At 34.8% G+C, this 19539-nt stretch overlaps 1 protein-coding gene across 1 annotated transcript; it reads left to right on the forward strand.

The window, feature by feature from the left end:
* The first annotated feature begins 266 nt into the window (after window positions 1-266).
* Window positions 267-4059, forward strand: LOC122292970 (protein BUNDLE SHEATH DEFECTIVE 2, chloroplastic). Its single transcript, XM_043101558.1, has 4 exons — window positions 267-641; window positions 930-966; window positions 3175-3258; window positions 3719-4059. Exons 1-4 carry the CDS (start codon window positions 342-344, stop codon window positions 3769-3771), a joined length of 474 nt encoding a protein of 157 aa, XP_042957492.1. The 5' UTR covers window positions 267-341; the 3' UTR covers window positions 3772-4059.
* The last annotated feature ends 15480 nt before the right edge of the window (window positions 4060-19539 follow it).

Raw genomic sequence — 19539 nt, forward strand, 5'->3', positions numbered from 1 at the left:
AAAAAAGTTAGAAATATAATTTTATTATATTTGTAAAAATAATAGGCTCATTCAAAATATACATGGAACTAAAGGTTTTGTTAAGATTTTATTCTTTATTTTTAATTTTTCTGTGTTTGCACAACATATAAGGCAAATGACCAGATGATTTTTAAAAAAATTATAAAAAAAATTTGAAGTAAAATAAATTATAAAAATTATTTTAGTGCTTGGAAGATGTTTGGGATCTAAAATGAAATTATCTGAATAAAAGAAAAGAAAGGAAAAGAAATTATGAGAACCAAAATAGAAAATACAGAAAACAAAGCTAAGCGCCACAGAATCTTTCTTCTGTTCTATCCATGGCGACACTCTCATGCTCTCTCCACCCACTATCTTCTCTCTCTTGTTGTTCTTCGTCTGCTTCAACGACATCTCTTACAACCACTCATTCTCTTCCACAGCAATCCCCAGCTAAACCAGAAATCCTCGCCCAGTCACGCTGCTCGTCTAGATTACGCAGAGCCATTCCACCATCAAGGATCTTCGTCCACCCCTTTCTGCTCTTCAGCGGCTTCGATAGCCCATTGGATACCCAAACATTTCTTGCCACTATCAGTGTCTTGGCCGCCATTGCTCTTTCTCTTTTTCTTGGTCTCAAGGTGACAGTTTCTGCTCCTTTAATTTCACTGCAATTCTGGGTTTTGTTTGTTTCGGGGGAAACTTGATATTTTCCCAAAACAAATCTCTTACGCTGGCTACATATGTGCAAATGCTGACAGACACACATCTAGGAATACATAAATACATATTTTCTTTGAGTAAAAAGAACATTATTTCAAAGAATGTATCGGACGAAATGAAAGGCCTATGGTGTGAAAATTTCGCGGTTTAAGTTCTTGAATATCATGGGGCTGATGATTTATTGTTGGGTCCTTTTTTCTTCGCAGGGAGATCCTGTGCCGTGTGAGCGGTGTGCTGGCAATGGTAATTACTCTTCTGTACTTAGTCTTCTTTAGACATGGATTTTTGAAAGAAGTGATCAATGTTGATTTCCAATTAACTGGACATGTCTGCAAGGTGCTGTTGTCTCTCACTCTATGGTTTAATATGTATTTCAGTGTGTTTTTGCCACTCTGCGGTCTCTGTCTTTCGTACTAATTGTACCTTTGGACATTAATAATTGGTGGTGGTTCGGATATAGTCACCTCGAGCGGATATATACTCAACATATTGCATTCATTCTTGTGGAACGTATGGGCGATCCAGAAAACCTTCTAGGACGGATCCAAAATACTTGTGAGAAAGATACCCACCATCTGTTCTGGTGGAAGCTTTGCACATCTTGCTTTCCACAATCATGTCCATGTTTTAGACAATGACCAGAATTTAACAAAGAAAGAGGTGGTCTTGTTGGACTTACTCTGTCGTTGAAACAATTTTGTAGTGGGTTTAGCGTACATGGCTTAGACAATGCTTCTACTTAAAGGTATTAATTTAGTCTCTGGTCTCTAAATGCCTAGAAAGTTTGTAAATCTGGTCTAAATAATCACTGGAAAAATGTGCTTACTGGAAAACTGGAAGTATGGACTTTATTAGGCCAGTCAATTATCTTCCACTTGGCCATTGGTCTGATGGAACTTCTCACCGTCCCATGGGGGCAGTTGGGGTAAGGCTGTATGGATCCGGGGATTGAATCCCACTGACTGTGTATGACTTCAAAAGGTGCCTAAAAAAATCCAGTCAATTAGCTAAATCAGAGGAAGTACTAATCTATCATCTGTATTGTATCAGCATCTTATTCTAGTCTGTGGAGGTAAATCCATTTCCTTCTAATACGCTTTAGCAAAAAAATCTAAACGATAATGACTTCACTTGGAAAAAGGAAGCACACTTTGTTGAGTTCCATCATGTTGATAGCAATGTATGATGAGATCATACTTTAATAATCACTTGAACTTCCAAGGGGATTCTGTGACGTTTTCTTGAAGGTAATATTATAAGGTCTTGATGTGTGTGAATCTGTGCATTTGAGAGGTATAAAGAGCACCGGAAGTTTGTTATTTAAGGAAGAAAGAAAACATTATGCCTGGTAAGGCACAAGATGGGATAATGATCACAAAGTTGCCAATGTGATACAAGATGATTTCACATGCAGCCCTACTGTGTTGCTGAAGAGAACTCACTGAAATTAATGTGACATGGACCACTGATTGGACATTAGTAGTTGTCTACCATCTAGGCATAGCAACCTTACGGTGAGGCTAATTAGCTCTGGCATATTTTTCTGTAGCACAATAATCTGAACTCTCTTTGGGAACCGCATATTATTAATACATTTGTGCAATTTTTAACTCTATTAATTGTAGCCATTTGACATAGAAAAGAAAAAATAATTTTAGTTTTGTGAAATATTCTGCAATTTATTTTCAAGGTACTTTCTTGTGTTCCTTCTTTTATGGTCTAGGAATCACTCAATGTACTTAACTGCAAACATGCTAGAACTTATCTCTTGTATGCATCCAGTGTAGCTATGCCTACTGACATCAATAAATCTGTCAAAAGAAAAAAACTTGCTAGAATTAGGGATTACTAAACTACCAATCTGACTTGACTGTAAAAGAAAATTAAGCATAATAGACCTTGGCTGCATACCTCATGAGTTATTATTTCTTTAGGCTGTACATACATCATCATTTAAAATGTCATTTTGTGGGAATTTGTTTTCTTTTTAATTTCTTTTTTGCCCAGTGTTCTGTTGTTTACTCTTACAGCCAATGATCATTTTAGTTTCTTTTTCTCCCTGTTAAACTAATGCTGGACATCCAGAAATTGGATAGTTCCAAGCATAATGAATTATAACGATGGATTTATGAGCAGTTTGGAGAGCATACAGTGGATTACCATGCTTTACTTTGTTGATTATTGCTTTGTTATTGTATAAATGTGCATTCTCACCAACCCTAAATAAATGATGTTCATCAAAACAGTTTTTTATGGTCTTCTGTTCTATAATTTTCTTCATGTTTTGGTTGTTGAAAAATTTCACTTTGTTCGTCAATTGTCTATAATGCTTCCTCTTATTGTCTCCTTTCTGCTTGTAGTGAACTATGAAATTTACAGTGACCCATAAATTTTGTATTTGATGTTCAAGGAAAATAGCATGTTTGTAAAAGTGTGCTTTTTGATGGGCAGGTGGCACCAAATGTGTCTTCTGTAACAATGGTAAGATGAAGCAAGAGATGGGTTTGGTTGATTGTAAGGTGTGCAAAGGTGCAGGTAAATATTTATGATGTTCGGATACGTCTGAAATAGATTAAATGATTTGTTTTTTAAAATCAAATATTAGTTAATTTCCCCACTTGGGTTCTGTATAAGGTTGAATGGGTTACTTGAGTATGCTAATTAAGAATTTTGATGAAGTCTTTGTTATCAAGTGTCTCAAACCATTCAAGGATTTTATTGGAACATCGTTCTACATATTGGTATATAGCCTTCAGTTTTAAATGATCAAACCATGCATTCAGATGCAATGTGAAACTCCATGGAATGACCTATTTTCATGTGTCATTGGAGTAGAAAATCATGCAGCTATTCTATTAGTTTTTAGTGACAAACAAGATGGTGCATTAATCTCAAATTTTTAAGCTCGTAATTGTTGCTTATTTGTTTCATCTCATTTAATATAAACTTCTCTTAGCCTTTCTTCTCACACTTAACGTTAATTTTCTCCCTGTAGGACTCATATTTTGCAAGAAATGTGGAGGTTCTGGATATTCTAAACGGCTTTGAGCTTGTTCAGAATTTTTTTTCCCCTCTCTCTGGCATTGTTCTGAGGTTTTTTTATTTGCTTTTCTCGATTTCCAATCTGTAAGATTTGTCCTAGCTTCTCTCTTTCATCCAAATCCTTGATTTCATTATTCCTTTTATTTCTTACTTTCTGAATTCCCTCCTGCCCCCTTCTGTCTATTGTCATTGCTCTTAACTTATGGAAATTGGTGACGAAGTGAAGGAATGAAAAGTTGTAAATTCTGATGTAAAACTTTATTTTCGTTTTAGATCATTAATTTTCTAGGACCATCTTGTGGTGTCTGATGATTATTAATTTATTGGTCTCTAAGTTGAAGATAGTGAGTAACTAATTTATTTTCCTCCTCCTTTCTATAAACTTGTCCAGCCACAAGATTTAGAAAGTTATACGTTAGTTAGTGCTTGTGAGAAAAATCGTTGAGAAAAATCCTTCTCATACAATGGACACAAGGTAGGGAAATAGAGGCTTTGTTTGATGCCAAGATGAATGTCTGGACAGTTAACAGTGTGATGCAAGCATGCTGAAGCTTTAGGACTACTCTTAAACTTTATGCTCGGATGGTTAGCTGTGTTAACCAAGAGAAAACAAGAACATAGTCGGGTAAGCCGGCTTAAAATGAATTAATCCTAATTAAAACATGTAAATTTTATTTAAAATGGGACTGACGTGGCAGCCATGTGGCATGGCACCCAATAGCCCCTCTTGAACAGCCAAATGGGAGGCTGAGATTAGCGAAAGAAGCAAGCCCCCAACCTAGAATCATGACAAGTGTCCAATAGTACTTATTGATTTGACCAACTTTTCTATAACACCTGAGCCAGCCAAGCCCGCTGTGTAAAATTTTTAGATTTATAGGTATGAAAAGCCCATTTGGTATTTTAAGTAAAATTTTTAGAAGAGAGCACGGGTCTAAGATATTTTTGGCGGAATATAATTTTTCAATAAGTTTGATAATTAGGTTTAAAATTCTTTAATAGACCAAGTGGATATTCACTCAAAAAACTTATGGGACAAAAATTGAGACAAAAAGTCCATGCATTAACCCCATACAAGATCCAAGATGTGGGCCCAATATTTTCGGGTCACAAAGCCCTAGCCTGTGAAAATAATTTCAGACTTCACGTTCTGCACGTTCACGTCCGTTTACTCACTACATGCTTACCACTCTCTCATATCTAAGGTTTTCTTTTGGTCATCCATTCCTCTATATATACACGTACGGTTAGTCCTCAATCTCATGTGCATAGTTTTCACCTTCAACTTTTAGACTAAAGTTGCCGCCGCTCATTCTCCTCATCAAAGAAGGTCAAATCGAGACCTCCACTCTGCTGCCACTAGCAAGGCTTGTGCGCAACGACTGGTGGCACGTCCATGGTGTTGCTATGTTAGAAATCCAACCCCCACGTGCGTCCCAGCCACCGTTAGCCCCACCGAGAGCCACCCATCTCATGGAAAATCCAACTGTTGTCCCCTGTTTTAGCAACCAAAAATAGAGCAGTCCACATACAGCAGCTCCTCCACACCGGTTGTCTCAACCGCAAATAACATCACTGCCCAGTCGAGCTCACCAACGTCGATCTCCGCTCAGCCCCATTGGTCCTCCATTGCACAACCTGGGTCCTCTCTGCAAACAAAGGGAAAATAAAGGTGTGTGGCTCTTTACATAAGGTTAGGGAAGGATTATATCTAGGATATTACAATTTTACCCTTGAGTTATAAGCCAAAGCATAATTTTATTTTTTGACGTGAATTGTACCATGAGCCTCAACGATTTTAGAAAATTTGTAATTTATATTCTTTTAAACTGGGCCTAGTTTCGTTTTATATTGCTACAAAAGTTTAATTTAATTTAATTTTATTAATAAAAATTTTAGAATTAGTGTGTAAGTCGGAAGTGTTATTTGATATTGAGGTAATTTGGGAAGTGATTATATTTTAGGGTTATAAGAGTTGTGGATTGTTTTTTGGAAATATTAGGTTTCGTAGTATTTCAGGTTTAAGCATTGAAATACGTGTTCAATTGAAAATTTATGGGAGTACGTGACTATTTTATAGGTGACGATTGATTTTTGTTTAGTACTGCTATGAAGAAATTCTGAAAGTTAAGAAGTTCAGAAGGGTTCCTATGCTAGACTTTGCATAAAAAAAAATGAACTGAGGCTAATTTTGAAAAAATATGCATTTTTGTTATGAAAATCATTTTGAAACAACCTCAGTTATTTATTTTGTACTACTCATGAAATTATGTATAAGAATAAAGTATTTTATGGCATGATTGGTGTAGACATGAGTTATTTTGACATTTTATTTTTGTACTATGCAAAAGAGAGCGAGTCTAAAATTTTTGTGCATAAATTATATTTTTGTGATCTGATTGTGTTATGTTCTCAAGATGTTCTATACTCTGATTTAATATGATGTGATTTCTAAAAACCTCTGGCATAACATTCTGTTTCTATTTCTATTCTGTTCTGACCTTACCACGGGTATAAAATTGTGGCCTTTGTTCAGGTTGGTACCAACTTTTTTATTTCCAGTGCACCAACTTTGGAAACAATGTGGTTTTCTGCATGGTCTTTTATGTGTGCACAATCGGGGCTCCGAGAATGATAAGAGGAAGATTCACATTCTGTTTCTGCTTGATCGGCCGCCAGGGTTTGCACAATCCTATCACGGGGGTTAAATATGGAATTCTGGTTTGATGTGATATTTTAGTTATGCTGTGCCAAAGGAAATTTGAATAAAAATATTTTCTAAAATTTTCGCTCTGATATTTTTAATAATATGTTCTGATTCTGCACTTTGAACTTTGTAAATGCTCTTGTTTGCACACTAATATATGTTTTTTACTTATTAAGTTGTTAATAACTTACTCCTTATCTCCAAATATTTTTCAGATAATCTTGATGGTTCTGCTGGAGAGTAAGAGTAGGCAGGGTTAGAGAGATTTGATGATCGTAGAGGAATAAGTGCCCGATGGTACAAGTACTTATTTGAGAGTCATAGTTAATAAATTGTTTATTTTCAGTTATTTTGATATGTGGAGTTAGAGATGTTTTCGAGTCTTTGGGGAGTTTCTAATTGATTTTATTGAGAATTTCTTTATTGTCCCTATGAAAGAATACTAATACTTGGGTTGAGCAAATCAATTATATTTTATGGATTTTTTTCGAATTTTATACTTGTGATTTTGGAGTTGATGTTAAATTATAAGAGTTAATTATCTGAACCTCCAGGATCAAGGCGTTACATTTTCCCTCTTATTTTCTCCCCGAACCTAATTAACTGCATCCTTATCTTCACTTCCCTTTCTTTTGCCTTCTTGTCCCACCATACCCGCCCTCAACTTTGGTTGCAAACAAAGGAGGTCAGAGCTCTTGAGTTGTGCAATCTATGTGAGTTGTCTAAACTTTTTTTTTTAATCTGTGTTAAATTCATATTTAGATTGCTTAATGTCACACCTCATATCCTAGTGTGAACCCTTTTAACATGAAATCAATAATAATATGAACTTAAATGCAAAAAATCTCCCAAAGAAAATGCTCTAAATACTACGATGTCTCCAACCTCCGCTTGAGATTTAACAGAGACTGAAGCGTCGCGACGTACAACATAAGGTTACATATCTCCATTCACAACAGATAATATACAATGCACATAGCATGCATATAGTAATATACAATAATTTGTGAAAAAATTATTTCAACTTATAATATGTACCAGAATAAACTAGAATCCTAAAATATTTTTTATACCATTAAACATGAAGTACGTTGCACAGGCAACTAGCCAATATAAAATATATACAACTCAAAAACCTTAACATACAGTTTGGGAGTAGTGAACTCCTCATACACAAACTTCAAAATGAAAACTTCATTTAGTTTCTGCTAATCGATTTCATCCAAACTTGTTCGTTCATCTTCATGTCGACCTGATACAACTTCTACCATTTCGAGTGAAGATTATAGTTGGAACTACCACAGTGAGTTTTGTACAAATCCCAATAAATTATACTACTAACACACCAACAGTTTACAAAGCATGCATAATAACAAACATGGAGTGAATGCATGAATAACATGAATTTGCTTTTAAAAATAATAATGTTGTTGTCATCAAAATTTCATTTCTTGCTTACTTTCATAAAACATCATCATCGGAATTTCATACTTCATGACATGCTTGCGTTCATACTTTATTCATTTTTGTTCTTATTCTTACAAAGGGTGAATGCCTCACAGTTCCCCATAAAACCGTGTGCTCCTACTACTTACCACACCACATCACAAGTCCTTTGATTAGTTGTGAATATGTCATACAGGGAATAAATACTTAGGTAGATCGTAACGCCTTCACCATGAGTGCCCTTTAGATTTTGGCGGATCGAATTACCTTCACCAAAAAAACATCTTATTTCGTTATGACTTCACTCTGGAAACCTTTTGGTCCCATTTGAAGCCCATTGAACTGTTCTTAGTCAACTTAAGAGATTTTACTCTTATCTTTAATCACACTATAGTGGACATAGGAATTCCACTAGGATAATCCCTCATCTTAACATTGGATTCGTGAAAAAAATATATATATATAATTTACATGTTTAACTCATGCTTCATGAGAGATGGTAATATAACATGACATGAAGGTTTCATATATTAATGGAAACTCAAAATAATAACCTTAATCTCTAACATGAAATTTATCATTAAACATACTAACATAAACTGTGAGTAAGTTAGAAGCTAACTTACTAATTGCTTTTAGCACAGAAAATTTTTCACAGCTGAAATAAATACACACTAAGGTTAGGGACCATTTCATGCACCATAAAAACTTATCAAAACTTCTAAACTTCCAAAAACAAAAATTTACAAACAAGCCCTTCAATTTTCTTGAAATTTGCAGTTTGACCCTTAAAGTTTTCATAATTGCATTTCGACCACAAAATTCTCAAAACTCCATAAACCTCACATATTTTCTATTCTAAATCTATTTCTAACTTACAAATTTTGTTTTCATATATCATATTCAAAAATTTGTGACAACACTGAAACCCTTAAGTGTAAACATCTTGCCATTTGAACTTTAATCATAAACGTACACTTGCAATCATTTAACCAAATTTATCCTTTGATCATTTTCTAAAATGGAGCTTGATAGCCCATTCATTCACATGTTTCAAGTCATAAAAGACCAAATTTTTGCAGAAGAAATGATAACTTATACAACCATAGAAAACCAACGTCAAACCATGACGTCACTTTGGCCCCGTTTGGTTGCAAGACTCAGTTGATATCAACTCAGTTCAGTTTAATTTTAAATGGAGTCTAACATCCAAACACTCAACTCTAAAATTACTAAATTCATCTCAATTCAAAACCTTCTTACGCATGAGACCCACAATATTTTTCAACTCATCACATCTTTATATGGGTCCCATAAATAGTACTAAACCCATTTTAATATCCAAACACATCAAACTCATTTTAAATGGGTCCCACATAATTCACTCCACCTATTGAACCCACTACTATCCATAAAGAGTTCAGCTCAACATCCAAACGCGGTCTAAATGATTCTTGTTCTTATTGAGTAGTCAATGCTTGAATTATCAAAGTTACTAAAAGTTATAACCTAAACTTGATCATAATCACTTCTTGAAACTACAAAATTCCAATATACAAGTAAACTGAAATACATTTTAAAAGAAACCATACACACAACTGAAGGTTAAACTGAAATCATATGTTTGGATACTCTTGATCATATAACATGCTTATGCTTTAATTCCAACGATTACCTTTTCAAATCTAACACATGAACAAACTTATAAGCCTAATCCAAATGCCTAAGCATTATATCATTAATAAAAATTTAACCCTTACGAAGATTTAACTCAAATCAACCATACTCAACATTAAGACACTAACCAAGGCATATACTAACTCTATATGGCATTCTAAGCTCCAATTCTATGAATTTTAAATAAAAGTCATACAACCAAGTAGTATACTCCATTTACAAGTCCAAACAAAAATTGTAATCATACAACCAAGGCATATACTAACTCTATATGGCATTCTAAGCTCCAATACTATGAATTTAAAACAAAAATCATACAACCAAGTAGTATATTTCATTTAAAAGTTCAAGCAAAAATTGTATTCTCCTTTCAAGTCATATAAAATCTAACTTTTATAAAACTTAAACTCAACTACTAATCACTTAACAAAAAGCATCATAATTGAAAATTTTATCTCACACAACTTTACAAAATCAACCATTTTCTTCATGAAAAATCTTCCACTAATTCACTAACTTATTCATCTGACACCTATAAAAATATAGAGAGGAAAACTTGCTTACCAAAAGATGAGGCTCTCAGCTAGGGGTTGAGAACTCTCCATTTCACCACACACTTGCACACTCTCATTGAGGACAATGCTACAATCTAGTTGGGGGGTGGAAGAAAATTTATTTCTCTGTTTGCATGCCTTAGACATATTTTGGTCCACTTTGGGGGAGTGTTAGTAATGAGTTGAAAGCAGATTAAATCCCTCATTCTTGAAGTTTACACGCTGGAAAGTGATTCAAAAAAAAAAAAAGATTTGTTGAGGTTATGGAACATGTGGAATGTAGTGCAAATATGAGTATATGTCAAAAGAGGGACTTATCCATTTTATTTAGTTGTTAGACCAAGGGAAAGATGTTAAAATTTTTGCTAAAACATACACAACACATATCCGGAAGGCCTAGAGAGACTACATTGAGTCATTGCTGGTTGATTTACACTTCAATTGTTTGAGACTCTAATGAACCATATCCTAATGGCTTAGGAAGAAATCTGAAATGAATTAAATGAGAAAAGGGACAAGCCAGGGATCCAAAAAAAAAAAATCCTTTAGGTAGACTAGTGGTAAGGGCTGACTTGTGAAAGTGTGGGTAGGCGCACATTCATAGGTTCGATTCCCCTACTAGGAAATCTAAAAACATAAATTACATCTGTGTAGTGGAAAAGACTGCCTATTACCGGGGTCCTTACAAAAAAAAAAGTAGGCGCCTTTCAAAGTGTAATAGCGTGAAAGCCGACACTACAATGGTTTTGAATTAGAGTAAGACCATGTAGTTTTCTCAGATTGGTTGTTGTGATTGAAACTGTTAATGTCTCTTGGTAGTCAATCTTGGAATTCTAACCCTATTTCCATGCACTTGAAAGAAAGCAAGCTTTGTTACATGTAATTCCCTTGGTTGATTAACTAAATTGTGTATAAATCTCTTAGTTGATATAAAATTCAGATTAATCTATCTCCAAGTGTTCTTAAACTCAACAAGTCTATTTCATGGCATGTGATTCTCAGATTTTCTCAAGTTGGTAATTTCACCTTTACATGAATTCATTCGCTTTATTTGCTAGAGTCTAACAAAAAGCTAGTTGGGGGGTGTGATGAAATGATAAAACTACATAATTAAGTTACTTAAGTGAATAAATTGTTTAACCAAAAATGATTTAAGTACTTAATTATATAGTATATCATGATACTTGAGACCATTGATAAATTTTAATATTTTTTTGTGCTTAAAAGGATTTATAACACAATTGTTTCACATCAAAATAAATATTTTAATTTTACTTTTTTCATATGATGTTTATACGCTGCAGGACATTTTGACAAGTCATAAACAAATGCAAAAGGGGCTGCAAGTTGCAAGCTACAGCAGAGCAGCGCAGCTCATGACAATCACGCTGGATTCACTCAAAGAAGAGATCACGCTGGATTTCGTTGGAAAGCAGGAGCATGTTGCAGGAGAGAGGGCGGCTTCATCATTTGTTTTTCTCAACTTTACTTATTTTATTTTTTTCGTTCCAGACAGTTTGGTTTTTCAGTAGCTTTTGTCATGTGAATTGCTTTTTGGTTCCAGACGGAGCACTAGGTAGAGTAGCTAGAATTTTATTTCTTTTCTTCTCGTTTAAGAGTCAGTTTGCTTTGTCTTACTTTCACGCTGTTTTCGTTGGAGACCTTCGGCGCAGCAGAGGAGATAGTGCAGAGTTTTATTTTTTTAGGGAGTATTTCTTTCATTTCAGACCGTGGGCGGCTGCTTGAATTTTATTTTCATAGCTTTACTTTTTTTCCAGACAGAGCTTTTCATTCAGCGGTAGCAGTAGTTCTTCGTTTTCTTTCCGTTTGGACTGAGGCGGCTTCATTTTATTCTTTTTCTTACTTCACTTCGTTTTCGTTTGGCTACAGCAGAGTGGGGTTTTTAGTTTATTTTTCCTTCTTACATTTTCAGACCCGGTTTACGTTTTACGGACAGATTTGAGTCGGCGTCTTTTGTTCGTTTAAGTTCTTGGTTGGCAGATATTCATTTATTTTTCTTCAATATTCTTTTCATTTCAGACGGTGGAACTCTCTCTTGTTTTTATTTGTTTTTATTTTATTTCGTTTCTTGTGGCGGCTGTTTCAACCTCTACTTTTCATCTTGCTTTTACTTTTTCTTTGGATTAGATAAGACTTTTATTTAAGGATTCATTTCATTTGGTCTGTTAGTGGATTTGGCTTGTTGTTCTTTTCATTTCCTTTGGGCAGCGTGAAGCTTCATTTAATTTTCTTAGTTTTATTCATTTATTTAGTTTTGATTTGTTTTATTTCTTTGAGCTTTGACCGTTTGAATTGCTGGGTATTTTATAGATCATCTATTTTACATTTTAAGATTTATTTTATGTTGGTATTTTCTTTAATTTTTAATATAAGTTTACTTAGATTATTTTTTGTTGTTAGAAATATTATGTGTAGCTAATTTTAAAAACTTGGGTTGTGGAATGAGATTTAATTTATTTTAGGTTCTAGTTTAATGCAATATTTTATGGTTGAATGTTGATTTCACTAAGTTGTTGGATTTAAATTGAAAATAGATTACAGCTCTTGCTCTTGATTTGTTGTTGACGTAAGGCACAACAAAAGTTTGAAAATTATCAAGGATTCTCTCAGTTGTTTGTTAATGTGTGTTCGGCTAGTAAAGTAGAAAATCCCTTAGGAAAATATTACAAAAACTTGAGCTTAACCTTTTTATCTTTCGTTTATCAATGCCTTGATTGGATTGTTAATCGAGAAAATTTTCTAGGACTCGAAATAAAGAGAGTCTCACACCCAACCCAAGTATTTGTTAATTTGCCTTTTTGATTAGAAACTCAAATTTCAACTTCAATTTTTTTTGCATTGCATTTTAATTTTATTTTCATCTCTCATAATCGACACATTTGTTACTCAAAAATCTCATATGCGCTTTGATAACCCTTTGTCCCTGTGGAATACGATCCTGGACTTATCTTTGATACAACTTGACACTTCTACACTTGGAAGCACATTCGAGACAGAGTCACTTACAACGCTATAAGGTATTTTTTGAAAGATCACGACGTTGCAAATGGCGGAGAAAAAACAACATAACAGTGTATTTTACACTATGGCCGTGGGTTGTAAATTACCCACTTTCAAACGACGACAAACCAAGACTTGAAATTGATAGGGAATGGCCTAGAGATGTTTATAAAACTAATGGAAGTGAGTTTTGGCCGTGGGTGGCAGTGGAAGCGAAAAAAGAGCAAATCGGAGTTGAGCTTGTGGGAGCTGCTCCGGCAACAGATTGGGGCCGGAAATGGGTGGGTTAGGACGGCAAGAGGTAGGGGATGAAGTGGTGAAAAGATGGTAACCAGAGGTAGAGCGACGGTGCCGGAAATGGCCAAAAGCCGTGTGGCTTAGATGGGCTCTAGGGGGTTAACGGCGGCACGGGAGGGGCTGGTTTTTGGTGGGGTGGTGCGCCGGCCGGAGGGGAGTCGACCGGTGGGGGCGGTGCCGACCACGTCGCCGGCGAGCGGCGAGTCTGGACTGAAGAGCTGGACGGGGACGAAGAGAAAGAGAGAGAGAGGTGCAGCGCGCAGGGAGAAAGAAGAAAGAAGAAGAAAAAAGAAGACAAAAGAAAAGAAGGAAAGGAAAAGAAAAAAAAAAAAAAAAAAAAAAAAAAAAAAAAAAAAAAAAGAGAAAAGAAAAAGAAAAGTTGAGGGAAAAGAAATGAGATTCAATCCTCACCTTCGGAGTCTAAAAACTGATCCGACGAAAACAAATATAAAAACTATAAAACGACTAAAATAAATTAAACGCCACATCAGACTAAAATAAAACCAATTAAAATACAATAATTTAAAATAAAATAACCAATATATTAATTAAATTAAAAAAACTCCTTCAACGAAAATACACGTAAAAACGGGGTATCACAAAAAGAAACGTGCAATCGAATATAAAATAAAATTATTAAGATGAAGATTTATAAAATAACTGAATCAAACTAAAATGATAAAATGAATTGATATAGAGAAAGACTAAGGTTTCGAGGATCCGTCTAATAATTTATGATATTATTTCCGATCGATTTACTTCAATTAAACTAGAATAATGATTTCGTTTAATTGGAAGATTTAGCATTTAAGATCAAGAAAAATAGTCGCTAATGATTGAGCGTTGAACAATTGATGATTAAAACATTCACAAATCTATTTGAATATCACAGGGATTCCTCAAACATTCACTGTATTCGAAAATCACAATGAATCAAAATAAATATATAGATAATCAAAATATCCAATAATAAAATCCTTCAATCAATCAAGCTCACAAAATAAATTTTACGTTGATCCGAAAACAATATTTAAATCATTAAACTTCACCTTTAACCTTAGTATGAAAATTTAGCCAAACATATTCATTATAAGTGCTATAGAAATCACATAAATATTCTCCATTAGAAAACTACAATAAAACACAAGAAATACTAAGCAACAATTTAGAAACAATAAAATTTGGAACCCAGTCGATGTCGAGAGAATCAAAATCCACGCCATCATTGAACTACAGAAAATAGAAATGAAGCCAGCAGGGCTGTGCAAAAACTCCCATTCACCAACACTCCCTCAAACGTTCCTCACGTACCTACTGAACGAATAAACTCCCTCTTCCCTCAATAAATCACCACCCACATCACCTGACCGACTTACTTTCTTTTCCTCTTCAATAACTGACTTACCTCAATTCTCCCCCTCTCTACTGTCCCGCAGAAAAAGAAAATAAAATCAAGATGTTATCCACCTCCAGAAAATTCAAGAACCAACATGACACCTCTCCTGCACCGACTTCCTACAAAAATCACACTAATTCCAACCAATCAAACTAATCCCAACTGACCGACTCCCTTCATCTCCAGAAAATCCCCCCATGTCAATACTCTCCCAGCATCTCTCAACTCCTGGCTTCTCAAATACTTCCACGTCCTTCCTATCCTTCTAATCCCATCCCCCTTTTATAGCAAGGAAAATAATCTTTAAATAGCCAAAAGGTTCTAAGACCTCCAAGACGTCTACGTCTCTCTCATAAAGCTTTTCAACCCACCGACTCCCTCTTAGATAAACCATCTTAATCCCACCGAAAATTCAAACTGGAGAAGCTCCCAGCTAGCTGGCTCTAAAGCTTACGTTCACACTCCACTTTTTACAGCTAGCCGCCTCCTGGAGCCCGCAAGACGCCACACCACTCAAATGTAGAGCCCCTGGAAAATAAAGAAATAATCCCACCGACTTCTCTCTTTAATTCAATCAAGCACCGATTTCCTGTCCTCTATCAACGTAAAAGCCAAACAATCAATTAGCTGCACCAACCGACTTCTCTCCACTCCTACGTCCACACATTAAAACCAATTAAATAACCGCCTCAAGAAGACGCCAAACGTGAAGACGTGAAGACTTTTTCTTTCCATATACGTCCAGCTCCATTTCCTGCTGTCCTTCACTTCTTCTTTTGCCAAACCTGTTCTTGACTTTTACATTGCATGTATTTGTCCACTGCAAATCATTTTCTTCACCGCATGCATCTATGAACAACCAAGTAAGAAAGTCACTACCAAAAGTCTTCGTCTTTTTTTTTAGCTGCCCAAGTACACCTCTTCCTTCCTTCTCTTCATTCCTCTCAATTAATATGCACTTTTGGTCAAAAGTTCCGACTGGATCTATGTGAATTTTATTTGAGCTGAAAATAAGTAAATAAAAATAACACTCAAAAATAAATTAAAATAAAAAAAATAGATTATCAAAAATATAATATATTTGTGAGGAAATATTGTCCAATTAAATTATAGTTATAAAATTAAGCATAAACTTGATATCAATTAATTAAAAATCACAACTCGTATTTATACTTATTAACCATTTTTCTATTTAAAACCAATAATAGCGTCACGAAGAATTTAAAATACATTGGTTTTAAATAGCTAAAATATGCAATATTTCAGCTCAATCAGGCGGCTAGGGAATTTATTTTTCCTGGGTTTACAGACAGTGAAGAAGGGATTATTGGCTGGTTTGGATTAAATTGTTTTTCTTGCTTTAGTTTTACGTTTGACGTTACGGATTGGGTTTCCAGATTTGTTTCATTCGACTTGTTTTATTTATTCTTTTGTATTTATTTTCATACAATAATTTGAAATGTTAGGATTTATCATTTTTGAGCATTTTACTAATTTAGACATGATAGGCTAGATTTTGAGCTTGGGATTCAATGAATAACCTATAACTGTTTTGGGATGGATTTTCTTCAATATTATGTGATTTCAATGATTAACTTGTTGGATGATATTTCAATTTACATTTAGAAAAGATTGAAGTTCTTTGTTCTTAGTTTAGATTAGTTGTAGACGTAAAGGCACAATTGATGCTTGAACAAGTAACAAGATTTTGATGACTTTCTTTCACTTTTTTTACAATTGTTATATAATTTGTCAAGTAGTTTTATTAGGCTAAGAATTGTGGTTCATTGCTGACCGGTGCAAAACTGCAAGTGCACAGTATCGTAGTTTTATAATAAAGTGGTAAGAAGAGTATCGTCCTCAGGGATTGGTACCTTACTCTTGCCAAATACCAAAATTATGCTAATCTCAATTTTATCTAGAGGAATCGCTAAGGTTTTTGTAGTTGCAAATAAAACTTAGATCAACTCAAAGAGAAATAAGCAAAGAAAATAAAACTGACTTTCAAAGATCAAATTCAATGGGGAAGAAAACTTCTAGGAAATCGATTTCACCATAATTCTTCACTATGCTTTTCTCATCCAGCTAATTTAACTTAAACCTCTTTTGTCTATTAGCAAATCTCTAAATCATCCAAAAGCCTCTTTCGATAGTCAATTGGAATTGATTCTAGTTTATCAATTCACACAAGAGTATGCAAATTAAATAATCAAGAACGCAATAAGACCAATGATTTAATTACTACACAGGTTCATACAAGTCTTTCGATCTCTATACTTACCTATGCTGAAATATCCAAGATCTACCCTATGATTCCCTCTTTCGATAGCAAATCACAAGATTAATAATCATCTAATCAATGGCCAGTTAATTAGAAGCATTAAACTCAGAATAAATCAGATAAACAAAGAGAGAATTGCATTAAATTAGCATGGACAAACAAGCATAGTTCGGAATTAGGTTACATCGTTTTCCTAGAAAGAAGAAAATTTAGCTCATACTAGAATTGGAATTCAACATAAACGAATTCACCATAATTGTTCTGAGAAGATGGGAAGAAGAAAATAAACACTGAAAAATCCTCCTTGCAGCCTCAACTGGTCGTCAAAAGCTCAAGAGAACGATTCAACGCCTTTCTCCCGTCCATGCTCGTGTATGAATCCAACGTACGTGCAATAAATTGGAATTCCGTCTCCAAAACAAATGATTTGAATCCCTCTAGCTATGTTTTTCTCTCCCAAAGAGTGTTCTCCAGTCAAAAACCGCGGCTCTAGAGTGAAGAATGGCCTTTTATATGGTCCCACGGCGGAAAACCTAAAATCTGTCAAAATACGATGTTCGCTCGAGCGGGGTGTCGAGCGCGCGTCGAGCGTTCGACTCTGCCTGATTTCGCTCGAGCGTCCTATCGAGCGCACATCGAGCATTCGACTCTGCCTGATTTCGCTCGAGCGGCCAATGTCTCCGCTCGAGCGATCTTCGTTTTTCAGCAACCTGCTCGAGCTCCTTGTCGAGCGGCAGTCGAGCGTTTGAGTCTGCCTGAATTCGCTCGAGCGGCCAAAAGCCTCCGCTCGAGCGAACTTGTAAAATCTGCAATATGAAATTTTGCAAGCCATCAAATACCCCCAAACTTACAACTTTGTTTGTCCTCAAACAAAAAGAAAAACAAATGATAGTTTAGGCAATATCAACTCGACCCCAAAGAGAAGTATCATCATTCACCAAGCTTTTATGAATTTAGATTTCATCTCTAGTATCTTACTCTTTTAACATCAAAGATAGCAAGAAAATCAATCAAAAATTTTGCAGTTTGTCAAGCAAGAGTTAGGCGTTTACTTCAACCTAAAGCTAAGACCTTGAGTGGGTGTGTGATATAGTCAATTTAACCTCAAACCACCTGCAAACTCAGATAAAAGTAGAACAACCAAAATCAGAAGAATTCTCTTAAAACTTAACCCCATAAGTCCAATTTTCAGAAATCCTCTCCACTAATGTAGTCAACACCAAAATCAAAGATCAAAAGGTCTTTATTAAGGTTGTAATGATAGGCCACAGGGTGAGGGTTAAGAAAGAACTGGATATGGGAAATTAAATCAAACTGGGAAAATACTTAGTGAAAAGAACATTAAAAGAGAAACTGACATGATTCAAATCATAGCTCTTTCTTGGCAATATGCTCATACTTGTGGCATTATTATTGCTGTAATCACTGATGTAATACCAACACTTCCCTTAACAAAATTTGAGGTAATTCACTTTCCGCTTGGCGACTTCTTTTTCTTTTCTTTTCTTTTCTCTCTTTTATTTTTTTTTATTTTTTTTTATTTTTTTTTTTATATCACTTCCTTTCTTCTTCTTCTTTTTCTTTGATCGAATAGAGCAAACATAATACGTTTCATCATGAAACCAATTTTCTCTTTTAAATGTAACTCTCCACCAAAGTATTTTCTCAAACTATCAACGGTAGATTCATTGTTTTTCAGGCTTAGAGCGGGCATGGTTTATGTAGTTTAAAGAATCAATAAAGGCTCATGAAGGCTCAAGGGGGTTGACTATGGAAACACACCATGTAATGATGGCATGACATTTAGGACGGCTGGGAAAGCTTTTTGGTTATGCCAAAGAAATGCCTATATCATTTCTCTAATATTTGGTCTCAACTAGGATTTCGCCTCAAGGACCCATCAACGGATTCTAGAGCAAAGCAAAATCGAACCTCCCTCTTTCAATTAATTCAACTTCTTCTCTTCATAAGCAAAATGGAATAAGAGAAAAACGACTATGTGCTCAATTGTGTTCAAGGTCAAAGATTTAAACGAAAGTACCCACAGAACTTCACTTGACATAAAAGAAATTTTTGAAAATTTTTCTCAAAACCATCTTCAATCACAAATTTCAGAGTCATAGAGAATTCAATCTTACTCCAATGCATGCTTGGTAAAAGAATCAAACAACCCATCAACAACCCAAAACTTAGAAAACAAGAGGATCAAATAATTATAGGAGTTTACACCCCCAAACTTAAACTAAACAATGTCCTCATTGTGATGCGAAAGTAAAAAGGATTGAAGAAATAAAGGAACTTCCCTGGTTTTATGGTGAACCTTCCGAGGTTTTAAAATTTTCCAGCTCTTTATTCTTGCTAAATAAACCTGCATCAAAAACCAATTTATTAAAAC

The sequence above is a fragment of the Carya illinoinensis genome, chromosome 13 (assembly GCF_018687715.1).
Source record: "Carya illinoinensis cultivar Pawnee chromosome 13, C.illinoinensisPawnee_v1, whole genome shotgun sequence".
In the NCBI taxonomy this organism is placed as follows: Eukaryota; Viridiplantae; Streptophyta; class Magnoliopsida; order Fagales; family Juglandaceae; genus Carya; species Carya illinoinensis.